Genomic DNA, 16,266 nt, shown 5'->3' with positions numbered 1-16,266 from the left:
TCTGTATTTGTTTTTTATTTGAACTGGACAGCTGCAGGGCCTCATGGTGGAGCAGCAGGTAGTGTCTCTGTCACAGCTCCAGGGTCCTGGAGGTTGTGGGTTTGAGTCCCACTCTGGGTGACTGTCTGTGAGGAGTGTGGTGTGTTCTCCCTGTGTCTGTGTGAGTTTCCTCTGGGGACTGTCTGTGAGAAGTGTGGTGTGTTCTCCCTGTGTCTGCATGAGTTTCCTCTGGGTGACTGTCTGTGAGGAGTGTGGTGTGTTCTCCCTGTGTCAGCGTGGGTTTCCTCCGGGTGACTGTCTATGAGGAGTGTGGTGTGTTCTCCCTGTGTCTGCGTGGGTTTCCTCCGGGTGACTGTCTGTGAGGAGTGTGGTGTGTTCTCCCTGTGTCTGCGTGGGTTTCCTCTGGGTGACTGTCTGTGAGGAGTTTGGTGTGTTCTCCCTGTGGCCACATGGGTTTCCTCCGGGTGCTCACGTTTCCTCTCACGTTCCAAAAACACACATTAGTAAGTAGATTGGAGACTCCAAAATTGTGTGAGTGAATATGTGAATGTCACCCTGTGAAGTCGTTTGTTCACAGAAGTTAAAATCCTAAAAATTACAATGAAAATAGAGCTGGAGGGTGAGGGAGGAGCTTTTATACTGAAGACTTCCCCAACCAGGAGGTCCTTTGTGGAGTTTTGGGAATGGAATATAGTGTAGGCTATGGCCATATTGACATATACTTGATAAGCAATTTCATACACATTGGAGGTGTAATCTAGTGAAACATATCCGAATGAAGCAGCGGGGTCAAATTTAAAAATGACGTAGAGCAGTGTTGATTATCTGTAAAAAGAATGATTTGATGATCTTCCCCAACACTTTCTATGTATGAAGGCCACTTCAAATTCCACATTAGATGTGATAAGGCATGACACTGTAGAACAAACAGAGATGACAATTAAAGTTAAACATGCAGTCATAAGAAAAATCAGTCTTTTAAATACAAACACACAGAAACAAGTCCTTCTGAATCATTACACAATAGATATGAACCAAATATATACAACCTTTATGTTTTTAGTTATAGCTCCAGTTATTACAGTTTTAAAAGTAATTCCACATTGTTTGCAGATATATATTGTACATATTTCCTGTTTAATTCTCTTTTACATTTCCCGCTCCTGAACTTCAGCCTTTGTAATCTCATGTTTTGTCATCTCAGGCTTTTCCAAGAAATTTCCAATAAAAACAAGAGTATGTGCTGTGTTTTAATACGGATATATTTAAAGACAAGAGCCCAAAATAAAAATGTAGAATTTGACACCTGCAACACACTCTTAAAAAAGATGTAATGGGATGAAATAAGAGTGAAAAGCTTATAGAGTATTAAAAATTCCTCCTTTTTGAAACACTGCTGTAAAAACATGAAAATATACAAAGGTATAAAAGGAACATCCAGCAGGAATTCAACTCACAAAACTGCAGGGATTAGACTTCTCAGTTTCTAAATGCTTAGAGTGTCATTAAAGAAAGGGGATGAAAACCTTCTCTCTCTCTCCACATTTATGGAGTGTTTTGCAGATTCGACATTTGTTTATTTTCCGAATACAAACTATTTGTTCAGTGATGGTCTGACCCACGAGTGAAGATATTTTCATTGTACTTTTGTTATTAAAAAAGCTTTGAGAATGTTAACAAAATTATCACAACTTTGTGAGACTTTATTTTGCACTTTACAAAATGTCTCAACTTCTCCAGCTAAGGATTAGTATTTTATTAATTTTCCACATGATGTTTATATTCCCCCATCAAATAAAGTTATTTTATATTTGCATTTTTTAAAGATATCAGTAACTCACCATAGTTCCTCCAGTTTGCAGTGTGGGTCGTCTAGGAGACCAGAGAGTTCCTTCACTCCTGCCGCTCCAAGTTTATTTCCTTGCAAACTCAGTTCTCTCAGGTTTGAGGGGTTTGATTTCAGAGCTCTAATCAGAGCAGCACAGCCTTCCTCTTTAATGCTGCAGTGCTCGAGCCTGAAAAAGATGAAGAAAAGCTTGACATACCCACATGCACAATGGTGCTTGAAGGTCTGTGAACCCTTCAGAATCTTTTTTAAAACCCTTTGCATAGGTTTCACTTAAACACTCAAGAGTCCAGAAGCATTTATATTAGTGACTAATTTTGACATAGTGTTTAATAGTAAAGTGAATTGCTCTGAGGTTCATTTACTGCAAGATTTCTTCTGTTTCCCCTCAGTCTGTGCCTATATGGGACTCCTCAGATCACACAGAGAAACCCCTGATATCCACTGACTCACTGATTAATGTGCAGCTGACACTTGAGGCATGGTGTTTAAAATCTGTAGTTGTTTTATTCATGCTCTGTTCATGGGACACACAGCTGCTCAGTCTCACTCTGTCTTCACTGCATCTCTTCATTTAGATTTAGGGAATAATTACTGTAGAAATTAACTGTGAGAATAAAACTGTATTCCACACAGTTGAAGTTAAACTTTACAGATTGATCTGTGGTTGTGTGTGTCCTGAACTGTGGAGGGTGATCCATAGAGATCATGGATTTTCTGTGATTCATTACACATCTAGTTTCTGCATATGTCTATCTATCCAGTGTCACGGTGACGTGGATGAACTTGCTCTAGTTTCTGTAGTTTGCAGTGTGTGTTTCCCAGTCCAGCAGAAAGCAGCTTCACTCCTGAATCCTGTAGATCATTCTTACTCAGGTAAAGCTCACTCAGGATAGAGGAGTTTGAGCTGAGAGCAGAGGACAGGGCTGCACAGCTTTTTGCTGTTAGATTACAACCACACAACCTAGAAAATATATTATAAAACACAAACAAACACAAAACATTGAAAACAAAACACTTTCTTAATAGATAAGTACACGATAATTAAGAAAGAAAGATATTTTGTAGAAGTAACATTAAATAATCAGAAAAAAAAATATTTAATCTTAATTTAATAAAGATTTTGACAAATATAAGGCAATATAAGTTAGATATGTGGTGCCTGAGGCTTCCCAAAAAAAAAGAAAACATATTAGGGCTGTGAACAACCAGCAAAGTGTCCCTGCATATATGTTTATGCTACGTATGCATAGCACACAACAAAAAGCCAAATGCCATCTGGCACAGCTAGCACAGTTAAATAAAGTGATGACCTCACTTTAGATACTTCAGTTTACACAGTGGGCTCTCAAGTCCCGCAGAGAGCAGCTTCACTCCTGAATCTTGCAGGTTATTGTTACTTAGATCCAGTTCACTCAGACATGAAGAATTTGAGTTGAGAGCTGAGGCCAGAACTACACAGCTCTTCTTTGTGAGACTGCAGTTTTTCAACCTGAAGTACAAAAAAAATACAAATACACAATTTTTCAAAGCAGCATTTTCAAAACCCCAACCCACCACCAAACACATAACAACATCTGTGTAGTGATGGCTGACATTTAACATAAGCTATACACAAGCAGAAAATATTTCTTCCTGATGTTTTCTATCATTGTATGATTTTAATTAGTGTTTAAGTGAAGTTTAAAAGTCCAAGAAAAACATACCAGGCCTATAACTGACAGCATTACAAGAAAATACAGGGCCAGTTTAAAACTGAAGGAGAATGGGAACTGGGTGCTGCAGGCAGAAACACATTCCTCAAATCATCTCTACATGTGTTCAATTTTGTGTAAATTGTCCAGCAAACTACAAAGGACCCAACAGCCAACAGGCTCTATTTCCTAGTATTTAAATAAACATATTGTAAAAGATCATCTTTGTTGCCCCCTGCTGCCCACAAGGTGCTAGGGCAGCATTTCTTTAGAGCAAACTCTGCCACGAACTCCAACTACCACAATACTCTAGGATGACTGCCCAAATTATGTTTAACTGGAGAGATGGCTATATAAACTCCAGAGAAACCCTCAAAGTTTTTTTGCAGCCAAGAAATGAAAAAGTAACAAAAGTGAATAGGAGACAAACAACAGAAAAACAATGAAGAATACAAAAGTTAAAAATAAGAGACTAAAAAGGCAAAAATTAGATGAACATAGAGATGACAAAAATCTGAAAATAAAGCATATAAAAACAGAATATAAACAAAGGAAAATAAAACCAATAAATGAATATCAGATTACATAGAAAAGATATGTTTTGTTTACTCTTTACAACAAAGAAAACATACTGAATAGCACATCATTTTTTGCCATTTCCCCCACTGTTCCAATTACTACCATCATAGACAGGTGAGAACATGCTCACACTTGCCAGGGTGTGGTACAGTGGTGTTGCAAATGTCCACATTGGAAAAGGTTAAGTTTTCAAATCCAAAATTAGACAAGTTTGAACATTCACACAGCACTCACGCTCTAGTAAACTTTAATACTGACTTTCCACATTGTGTCTTTGTACATTTCTGGCCCTGGTAATGTCACATCACAAATTGTGTTGCACCCCCTTCACTTGGGGTCTCCCATGTACAAGACATAGCACTTAAGGTAGTTAACGTCCCTGAAACCTTTTTCATTTAAAATGTCAAGGCCATTTACCAAAATATATGTAGTAATATTTCTTTAATGAAACAACCGTGTGAACATAATATACAGAATTCCTCTTTACATTGTATATGTGTGATATATTTGCATGTTTGTGTAAAAAGATTCAAGCTCTTACTAACTTTAGTTGCTCCAGTTTACAGTGTGGATTCTCCAGTAGAGCAGAGAGCAGCTCCACTCCTGAGTCTGTTATTACATTGGAGCCCACATTCAGTAACTTTATGTGTGAAGGGTTTAATTTCAAAGCTAAAACCAGAGAAGCATAGCCATCCTCTGAAAACAAGCAGTAAAATAGCCTGGAGAAAGAGACAGAAATAACCACCAAAGTGAGTTCAGTATTTATATAGAAATACTAATATTCAGTAACTATACCATAATAAATACTCTTAATGTATTAATGAAAGTGTTACACAACATGCATGATGCTTTCCACAAGCTTGTCAAATTTCTTGTAAATAGTAATAGTTACTTTAAACTCTTATAAATAAGATTTGATTTTCTTCCACTGGACAAAAGATACATTTACCCCAGAGCCTCCAGTTTACAGTTAGAATTTGCCATTCCTGCAGAAATCAGCTTAAGTCCTGAATCACCCAGATTATTGGCATATAGGTTTAGAACTTTCAGACTTGAAGATTCTGAGCTGAGAGCTGAGGCCAGCGCTGCACAGCTTTCCTCTGTGAATTCGCATCCTGAAAGCCTATAAGATGAATTTATTTTTAGAGTGAACAGTGATCAATATTTATATCCAAATCTGTGGTGAGAAAATGAAAATGAAATGAAAATGAAAATCTTACCCAAGTGTCTCCAGTTTACAGTTAGCACTCTCCAGTGCAGCAGAGAGAAGTGTCACTCCTGAATCATGTAGTGCACTGAAACCCAGTTGCAGTTCTCTCAGACTTGAAAACTTTGAGCTGAGGACTGAGCCCAAAACTTCACAGCTTTTCTTTGTGATATCACAACCCACCAGACTGCAAGAGAACATAGAAAATGTGTGAGAATTATGGTTTCTTACATACATAATTGTACCCTGTAAGTACTGCAGAAAGATGGAACTGGACTCTTAGCCAAACTGTTTTTAAATGTAAAAAAAAAAAAATATCAGTGATTTTCAGAGGTAAACCATAAATGCACATTGCTGGTAGTTGAGGTGACTCTCTAATATTCCAGCTAATCACAAGATCACTGAATGTCTAGAAAAAGCTATATAAAAATCTATATAGGTGTAAGTATATACACGATTCATTCAATAACATGAATCTCATAATACCTCAGAGTCTCCAGTTTACAGCGTGGATCATCCAGTCCAGCAGAGAGCAGCTTCACTCCAGAATCTTTTATGTTATTTTTACTCAGGTCCAGTTCTCTCAGACATGAAGATTTTGAGCAGAGAGCTGAGGCCAGAGTTGCACAGCTTTTCTGTGTAAGATCACAATTGCCCAGGCTGCAGGAAAAATGGAAATTAATTAGGTAATTATATATTAGGTCCTACTTATTTGTACTTGCACTTGTAGCTCAACTCCTATAAGTGGATATGTAAAAAGAAATATGATATGGTGATCTCACAACAGTGTCTCTAGTTTACAGTGTGGGTTTTCTAGTCCAGCAGAGAGCAGCTTAACTCCTGAATCATGCAGTTTATTGTAACTCAGATACAAATTTCTCAGACTTAATGTCTCTGAGCTGAGAGCTGAGGCCAAAGTTGCACAGTTTTCATCTGTGAGATTACAAAGACCCAGTCTGGAAGAAAAATAAGGAAAAAAATGGTATCACAGACACACATGGACTCACAGATATGGCTAAAGGAATTAAAAAACATAATGCCCAGGCTTGTTATTAAGCTAAAATATGATTTTGGGAAAACACACAGAGTAAAACTAGTGGTACCTTAAAGCATCTTATAGGGGAGGTGAGGAGGAAAGCCCTTTAATGCCATAGACAGGAAAGACTTACATATTGTATGGGAAAACAACAAGTCAAAACCTTACTGTAGTGTCTGAAGACTGGAATCAGTGTCCTTCAATAAACTGGACAGTAGCTTCATTCCTGAGTCTGCTAGGTAACATCTATTAAGGTTTAAATTATGCACTTGCATTGGTGGACACAGCCTGCTGGGAAAGAATATTATAAATCTCAGCCATCTGGTGGTTTAAACATGTATATATTAAGCGTATTTTCACATTTGTCAGCTTTGGTTTGATTAAAACAAACCCTGGTGCAATTGCTCTGTTAGTGCGGTTCATTAGGGTAAGTGTGATCGCTTGTTTTCAAAACCCATTTGCGCACAAAACAAGCAGAGTGAGGCCAGTTGAGCAGGTGGGGCTTTGTCAGTTTCTAAAAGAACTGGAGTTTGCTTCAAATGTGAATGTAACACAAACCAAAGCCATCTAAACAACACAAACATAGGAAGCAATGTCCCAGGATTAAAAACAAACAATGTACAGAGGACAGACCTCCTAACATCCTCTCTCTGTAGCAGAATTGCTCTGCTTTATTCAGTTGATGCATTTCAGGTGCTGTTTTGATTTCTTTTTCCATTTTATCACTTCTTTCTATGTTCCCTGTTGGTAAAATGACCTCCAGGTAATCACCCAGAACCCTGCATTTAGTCCAGCTGATGACTGGGTTGCTAAATAAAAGTCAGACCTGTTATTTTTACATGTCACTTACATTGGTTAGATTGTAAAAGTGTGAACTCAAACCAAGCCAAGACAAAAATATAGCTATAATTCATTTTCTTGTTTGGTCCAGACCAAAGGAAATCAAGCTACAAGTCTGAACACACATTCATATACCATTTTCAGTAACTCACATTAGTTTTTTCAGCTTGTATTGTGGATCCTCCTTAAGGTCAGAGAGCTCCTTCATGGTATTTTCTCCTGATTTATTGTATTTAATGTTCAGCTCTGTCAGGTGTGAAGGGTTTGATTTTAGAGATTTAACCAGAGCAGCACAGCCTTCCTCTGTAACACGGCAGCATTCAAGTCTGTGAAAATACAAGGGGCAAATATAAGAATGTATCAACACAAATTATGAACTTTAGAGACATTATATTTCATTTACACAATCTGAATTTTACAATTTAAATATTGTACATATATGTAATTCAGTATCTCACAGTAGTTTCTCTAGTTTACACCGTGGATCCCTCAGCAGATCACAAAGATCTTTCACTCCTGTGTCTCCAACTGCATTCCAATTCAGATTCAGCTCTCTCAGATGTGAGGGGTTGGATTTCAGAGCTGTAACAAGAGCAGTACAGCCTTCCCATGTAATACTGCAGTTACACAGCCTGCAGAATGAGGATTATTGTGTGTTTATGGTGGTCTTTGCACAAATTTTATATTTTGTATTTTATTTATAATTAGTTACCATAGTGTTTGTAACTAGAAAAGGTAAAAGAGAAAATAACTTACTGTAGTTTCTCCAGTTTACATTGTGGATCCTCTAGTAGACCAGCAAGTTCCTTTATTCCTGAATCTCCTGGTTTATTATAGTTCAAATGAAGCTCTATCAAATGTGAGGGGTTTGATTTCAGAGCTTTAGCCAGAGCAGCACAGCCTTTATCTGTAAAACTGCATTTTTCCAGCCTACAGAAAAAGATGGGGCATTTTTATTTATGGGGCATTATTAGAGTTCATAAAGACTTATAAATATGCACTTTATAGAAAGTGTTACCAATTTTTCAATTACAAAATTATTTTACATATATCAATACTAAATATCATTGATATAAAGCACAAAAGAACCTTAAAACATTCAGATGTCAGGTATTAAGGATTTAAATGTATATTAATTGCTCTAAACCCTTAACATTTATCCTACCCCAAATACTTATTATGGTGTTCACCTAAATGAGGTAGGTAATACCTACATAAGGAAGGGGATGACCTTCACAGAATTAAATAAATAAATAAATAAATAAATAAGGCACATTTGAAAACATACTCATAATCAAATCCCATTCAACCCACTTTAAAATGAATCATGATCTCACCACAGCATTTTCAGTTTACACTGTGGACTCTTCAGGCCAACAGATAACAGTTTAACTCCTGAATCCTGCAGCTGATTGTGAGACAGGTTCAGTACTCTCAGACTTGAGGACGTTGAGCTGATAGCAGATGCCAGAGCTCCACAGCTTTTCTCTGTGATATTACAGTAAGAAATGCTAGGAGAAAAATTCCAAACACCAAAATGTTAAGTATACATATATACAAGTATTTTTTACAACAATTACTGTTACATCCTGAATATATTTAATTGTTCACACAACTACCACTTCAGTTTTTGGTAACTGCCTAATTCTGCATATATCACTTTGTGAAAGTTGTGATTGAGGACTAGGTGTGAACATATCTGTAAAATAATTGATTATATCTAATTCAGATTTTTGCAAATCAAATTTCTCTGCAAATATATATATATATATATATATATATATATATATATATATATATATATATATATATATATATATTATATTTTTTTTTTTGGACATGGAAAGAAATTAATACCCTTTTGACAAATGTTCATTATGGGATCAAGTTAATCCTCCACAAATACTTTATTAAAACCTATTTTCTTTTGTTTCTAGTATACTAATAATTATAGAGTTGGCTGTATGTCTGATAATACCTTGCACATGTGGATGCTTGGACAACTGGCAACATTCTCACAAGACATTCCTCTGATTTTACATAGTTGCCCAAGTCAAAAATATCCAAGTCTTCTTCTGAGTTCAGCAACACAAACACTAAAGCTGACCACTGAGCAGGAGAAAGTTTAGCTTTACTGAGATCACTACCACTTTCACTTAGGTAAGTTTGTACTTCCTGCTCAAGAGATTGATCTTTAAGTTCATTCAGACAATAGAACAGATTGATGGACTTCTCAGGTGAAGAAATATCCTTTATCTTCTTCTTGATGTACTTGATGATTTCTTTAATGCTGTGAGAGTTGCTTGTTCTTTGCGGCAAAAGGCTTTTTAATAGAGTCTGATTGGTCTCCAGTGAAAGGCCCAGAAGGAAACGAAGAAAAAGGTCCAGGTGCCCATTCTCACTCTGCAAAGCTTTGTCCACAGCATTTTTGAGAAACATTGTCATACTTGATTTGCTGAACAGACTGTGCATTCCAGAGGCATTTGGTTTTAAGACATTTTCCTTGTTTAGAATGAAGGACAGAAATGCATACAATGCTGCCAGAAACTCCTGAAGGCTCAGATGGACAAATGTAAACACTTGATCTAGCTGAAATTCATCTCTGAAAATTTGTGTGTACACTCCTGAGTACACAGAAGCTTCTCTGACATTAATGCCACACTTTCTCAGGTCTTCCTCATAGAAAATCAGATTGCCATTTTCTAGCTGCTGGAAAGCCAGTTTTCCCAGTGCCAGAAAACATTCTCTCGCCTGCTGAGGATCCAACACACAATTCCCTTGGTACTTCTGGCTCCCTTGTTTAGTCTGAAAGATCAGAAATCTGGTGAACATTTGAGTCAGAGTCCTGGGGATCTCTTCATTCTTTGCTTCATCAAACATCTTCTCTAGAACTGTGGCTGCAATCCAACAGAAAACTGGGATGTGGCACATGATGTACAAACTTCTTGTTGACTTTATGTGTGTAATGATTTTCTCAGCAAGATTCTCATCACTGATACTTTTTCTGAAGTATTCCTCTTTCTGAGAGTCACTGAAGCCTCGTATCTCAGTTACCTGATCCACACACTCAGGAGGGATCCGATTGGCTGCTGCTGGTCGAGTGGTTATCCAGAGGAGAGCAGAGGGAAGCAAATTGCCCCTGATGATGTTTGTCAGCAGCACATCCACTGAAGCTGGCTCATCTGGATTAAACAAGCTGTCATTGCTCTGAAAATCTAGAGGTAATCGATATTCATCTAGACCATCAAAGATGAATATAACTTTGGTGGAATCAAACTCTAAGAATGGCAGTATTTCTGTGTCTGGGAAAAGGCAGTGAAGAAGATTAGTCAGACTCAGCTTTTTGCCCTTCATCAAGTTCAGCTCCCTGAAAGGTAGTGGGAATATGATGGTGATGTCCTGATTCGCATTCCCTTCAGCCCAATCCAGAATGAACTTCTGCACAGAGATAGTTTTTCCAATTCCAGCAATGCCTCTCGTGAGCACAGTCCTGATTTGTTTGTCTTGTCCTGGTAGGGCTTTGAAGATGTCATTGCATTTGACAGGAGTGTCCTGTATTTCTTGTTTCCTGGAAGTTATTTTAATCTGTCTCACCTCATGTTGGATATTGACCTCTCCACTCCCACCCTCTGTGATGTAGAGCTCTGTGTAGATGTCATTCAGTTGTGATGCATTGCCTTGATTGGCAAGTCCTTCATTAACTTTCTGGAACTTCTTCTGCAACTTGGATTTGTGTTTTTGTTTATTCACTGAGATTTGTTCTAGAAAGCAGAAAAAGGCAACATTAGAAACATGTTGGGATATGATTTTTTTTTCTAAAATGTTGAGCATGCAGTATGGAATTACTAAGGTAGAATTTTAAATATATACATTGAATATGTACACTTTTTACAGTACTATACTGGAAGATATTGAAGAGGTTTGACAATGTATTACGCACTGTGTTCATTAAAGACTGTGCCAAAAATGTTATTTTAAAAAGACGAAGTGTCTATTTATAACACAATACATATCTTTATTGATTACCTTCATGGAATGCAGGAGACTCAGCTGTGCTCCCAACTTGAGCTGTGTTGGTACGAGAACTGGAAGGTTTCTCAGCTGTGGTGAACAATTAGGCTTTAATTTTTTATAAAAACATGTTTTCTGCTACTTCAGTCTTGATAAACATTTACATTGTCAAATAGGGAGGAATCTTAACAGCAGAATCATCAAAGAAAATTTGCTGTCAAAGAAGGGTACGGGTATAGGGTCGATGGACCCTATATATATATAGCTATTTTGCTATTCCGTTTAATTGTCAGTGCCTCTTTCAGTTGCATTTAAACAGTAATTATGTGACATATTGAATATGGCTATGTTGTTTTATTTTCTAAAGAACCTTAGCTACTCAAATATGTAATCACTTGAGGTTTTCATGCTGACCGATAAATCAATTTTTCTATAAATTTGTCATGTTTTGACCAAAACTTTTACCTAGCACCTGCTTTTTTTTTCATATTTCTCAATGTACAGCCTTGAAATCATATTCCCACAGTGGATATCTTGACACAGATTGTTAGTGTGAGGTGTATTTTAGTTGAAAACATAAGCATTTTTGATGCTAATTTATTACATGTCATATTACTGTGACAAAATAAATTTTTAGCATCAGACGGACATATTTTTCTTGATATTCTAAGCTCTGGGATGTATGACTGATAAAGTTCTGACAGTCACAGCAGGCCCAGACATTCAGGAATTTAGTTCAGGGCAAATATGGACAATATCCCAACAAATAAAAAACATTTTGGTACTTTGGCAGTTTTCTCAGATGCTGATAATATTTACAATTATTATTATTATTATTATAATATTTTAAAAAAATGAAGAAATAATACTTGTTTATTTAGAAAACACACAATAAATAATTATTTAAGCTTTTTAGTTTATATTTGTTGATCTATTGCAGTGTTATTTGACGTGAAACCTAAAAAAAACCTTGAAAAACTATAAATCAATAATAGGAATATGTTTTTGCTGATGACTCATATTTTTCTGCCCAGAGACAGCGTGGGTTGACGTTATGTGAGTCAAAACGAAACTGAAAGTAAACAGCGTCTTTCTTGTGCCTTTGCAGCGGTTTTTTTCCCTGATTTTAGCGCCTATCATTAGTCTTTCATGACAAGGACATAAGACAAAAATTTTGAAGGAGCGCCTTGATTTTTAGGTGGTTTTTCACACTGGATTACTCCCAGAGGCTTCACAGCACCGCGATGAGAGCGCTATTTTTAGAAACGGTAGGATCTGCGCTTTCTAACGGTATACGGAGCTCACAGAAGCATTCAGACATTCAAGACTTACAAAGCTGATTTTATAATGTGTGTTTCTACCCCGCAAAATGCGGGGTTCGGGTTCAGAGGTTGCTGCCATTCATTTTAAGTGTCAGTTAAAAAAAGTACACATCTGATCTCTTGCTTTGCATGACACAAATGTGTTATTTGTTTTCCTATGTTAATACACACATTGTACTGAAATCCTATCCATATCCGATCTATGGCAATGCCACTCAGACGGCCAGATCAGAATTCATATGGCTTTACGTCACTTCATGTAGCTTGAGGTCGACTCAGGTCCTAAGTATCTTCTTTTCAATTTGAGATGTGTTGGACATGGAAACCAACTGGTTGATGCATTTTCAAAAAAACAAAAAACAAATGAAACTTCCTAATCCAGCCTACTGTTTCTCATTTATGAGCAAATAAAATTTGTAGAAGTAGTTCTATAAACACATAGTAGATATTTATTATTTTTATATAAGTTCAAATCGATATGAAGCTACTCAAATGTAGATCATGGAAATATTCAGTTAGTCAGTGCTCATTTCCTCTTTGCAAACCTCATGTTTACAAGAGGACAAGCAAATATGCACTTAGAGTGAAAGGAACATTCGTACACCTGGCCAATGTTTTATTACTTTTGGCATCAGTTCATATTTTAATATACTTTTAAGTCTGTTTATACTGTTTTTCACATAGAAATAATTTTGAACAAAAAGGTAAGGTATGTTTTGCAATAAATCACAGTATAACTCTAGCCAATTTCCATTACTTAATTTCAAAATGAAATGCTTTGGATGAAAGATATGGACCTTTTCTTCTGGTCAGTGAGTCTGAAGAATTGTCTTTTTTTGCATGTGCATCATCTTTTCAGACTTATGACAGATATATGTCTGATTATATTCAGAGAGTGAACAGCAGAATTAAAAGATCCGATTTGATCACAAAATCATATATGGTCCTCCTTTATCTGCTGTGTGAATGTAGCTCTAGTGAACACTTGTGTACACTGTATTTGGTGTTTTTGTTTTCACTGCTAATGCAACATCTACAGATAACATGATTAGAACACACAGAGAAATTTAGATGCTCAACTGAACAAAAATTTTAATGCCTAAGCTGTGTTTTACAACATATCATTTACCTCCATGTAGGTTAAATACAACTTGACCATGAAAAAGATTCCCATGGAGCACAGGTGCACATACGGTTCCTCCTGAGTGAGCTGTAATTTTGGTCTGGAGAGAATCAGAATCGGCGTCCATCTTCTAGCCCACATTTACGTTATAAACATTGCTAAAAATTAAATAATAATTATGTCATTGCTGAATGAAAAATTTACTAACTTTATTGTCTTTGTTTGACATATAGATGGAGCACTATATAATAGATTACATACAAAGTCAAATGAGACTAATATTTTTGTAAACTAATCAACATATAGGTAATCAGTGATTTCTACAGCAAACCAGTACAGAGAATGAGCAACTATGTAACAGCGCATTGAATTTTTGGTATAGAACAAAAGAATGGACTGTGAGAAGAGCAAACACAACATAGTTTTAGGCTGGATAACATACACAACACTGCAATGTTTATCTATCCATTCTCCGATTGTCCTGTTTTCCCAAAATGCCTTGCGTTGCTCACAGAGGTTCATGTCACATTCCCATTCTCTACATATATTCCATATAGATTTTGTACAATACATTTACAAATTAAGTAGACAAATACTCACTCTCTTTATCCTACTGTAGGTTATGCTCATCTAGTCCCAGAACAGGCCTTTAAAGGGCGAGTCACTACTTGGACTTCAGATAAGAAAGGTCAATGTTCATGCTGTCATAATAACCTTATCTCTTTATAGCAGTGATCATAAATGTGAGATGCAGCAGTTTGAGAATAAAGCAAGTCAGAGAAAAATTAATTCAGATGGTGGCTCTAAAAAAAGAAAAAACATTTAAAACAATAAATATTATTTAAATATATTGAACTGTAATTTGTTTTGTCTTTCAGTTGTTGATGATATAAAATGATGATAGCACTACTAGGCTACTACAGGATATGGCACTGAATCATAACACAAGTTAGAAATGATCTCTGCCTGAGAAAATGTCCTCTAACTGGACCTCACTGAATTCTAATTAAATATTCCTGGTCTATAGAATATTCAGGTTCCACCATTTTTACCATGTTTACTATAAATAGGAGAACATAAAAAGATATAAAATCCACCACTTTGAGTCAATCATCATAAGATCATCAAACAGTTATATAAACTTTCAGCTCAAGATAGCTTTCACTTTGGAAGATTCAGGAGCTCAGTTCATAAAATATAAGGCCGGACACCACTGCTGAATGAGGGTGACCTACCAGCCCACAGATGGCACTGCATGAGAAACTAATAATAATATTAATAATAATAATAATAATAATAATAATAATGATACATTTTACTTGTAATGCACTTTACATTTCAAAGAAATGTCAAAGTGCTACAGCATAGTCAGAAGCAAACATTAAAAATCCATTAAGAAACAAGCAAATAAAAAAAAGTCCTAATAAGCCTTTTTGAATAAAAGAGTATTTAGTTGCTTTTTTTAAAGACTCCATGCTCTGTGGTGCCCTCAGAGAATCTGGGAGTGCATTCCAAAGACATGGGGCAACAGCTTGAAAAGCCCGGTCTCCCATAGCAGAGAGTTTGGTCGGGGGCTGCTGAAGGCAATAGGCGTTGGTTGAACCGAGATGTCTTGAGGTATTGTGCGGGGTAAGGACCACTTTGAGGTAGAACAATGCGTTTCATGAAGACATTGGTGAGTGAGAAGACAGAGTTTGTACTGGATTCTGTAGTGGATGGGTAGCCATTGTAGAGATTGTAGAATGGGTGTAATGTGCTCATATTTGCACTTCCTCATCAGGATCCTGGCAGCATAGTTCTGAATCTGCTGGAGCTTCTGTAGGCTTCTTCCAGAGATCCCAATGTAGAGGGCATTGCAATTGTCCAGCCTGGAGGAGACGAAGACATGGACCGATTTTTCAGTGTTTGGTTGGGGGAGGTAGGGAAGGAGATTTGTTATGTTTTTGAGAAGGAGGAAAGAGACTTTGGCTAAATGACTTTGGCGAATATGATTGTCAAGTGATAAATGTGGGTCAAGTTTTATACCTAGATTTGTAACAGAAGAAGTGAGGAGAATGCTATGACAAAAATATTACTGATAGAACTATCATGCTAGTGTGATGATACAGCCACATGGGCTCAGGAAATGTAAAAAAACTGCAGTATCTGAATACAGTCCATCTCTTCTTCAAGAAACATAACCTGAAACTCATCTCAGTTAGTCTGAAAGACAGTGGAAATGTGCTGTGATCAGATGAGTCCACAATTTTTTTAATGATATTTGGACATGTAATTCTTTAGGCCAAAGACAATAGAACCATTCAAACTGTTATCTCTGAAAAGTGCAAAAGCCAACATCTGTCACAGTAAGGTGAGGGCATCAGTAGTGAATAATGTTGCATATATTGAAATATTTCGTTAATGTATCTGTTCAAAGTGATTGTGAGAAAAATATGCAGAAGATTTCACCGAAGGTATTGAATATGCTGGAGAGTGAATAAGGCATTCACACATCCTTTAGTCTGAAAGTGGACAGTAGCAGTTTGAGAAATAGCAAGAGAGCTAGATATAAAGCTTTTTTTATCACCAAGTGACAACATTTGTTTTCGCATGTCTCTCAAACAGCAAA

At 36.6% G+C, this 16,266-nt stretch overlaps 1 protein-coding gene across 1 annotated transcript; it reads right to left on the bottom strand.

Annotated features, from left to right (window-relative positions):
* Positions 1-894: 894 nt before the first annotated feature.
* Positions 895-13,785, bottom strand: LOC136696416 (NACHT, LRR and PYD domains-containing protein 3-like). The gene is made up of 17 exons (XM_066670816.1): positions 13,665-13,785; positions 11,229-11,303; positions 9,181-10,963; positions 8,540-8,713; positions 7,959-8,132; positions 7,661-7,834; positions 7,428-7,528; positions 6,531-6,603; positions 6,109-6,282; positions 5,813-5,986; positions 5,340-5,513; positions 5,069-5,242; positions 4,665-4,838; positions 3,165-3,338; positions 2,637-2,810; positions 1,842-2,015; positions 895-916 (listed from the first exon to the last, which is right to left on the bottom strand). Exons 1-17 carry the CDS (start codon positions 13,783-13,785, stop codon positions 895-897), a joined length of 4,089 nt encoding a protein of 1,362 aa, XP_066526913.1.
* Between the last annotated feature and the right edge of the window lie 2,481 nt (positions 13,786-16,266).

This window comes from Hoplias malabaricus, chromosome 5 (assembly GCF_029633855.1).
Source record: "Hoplias malabaricus isolate fHopMal1 chromosome 5, fHopMal1.hap1, whole genome shotgun sequence".
NCBI lineage: Eukaryota > Metazoa > Chordata > Actinopteri > Characiformes > Erythrinidae > Hoplias > Hoplias malabaricus.
Note: the sequence above shows the minus strand (reverse complement) of the source record. Positions and strands in the feature narration are given on the sequence as shown.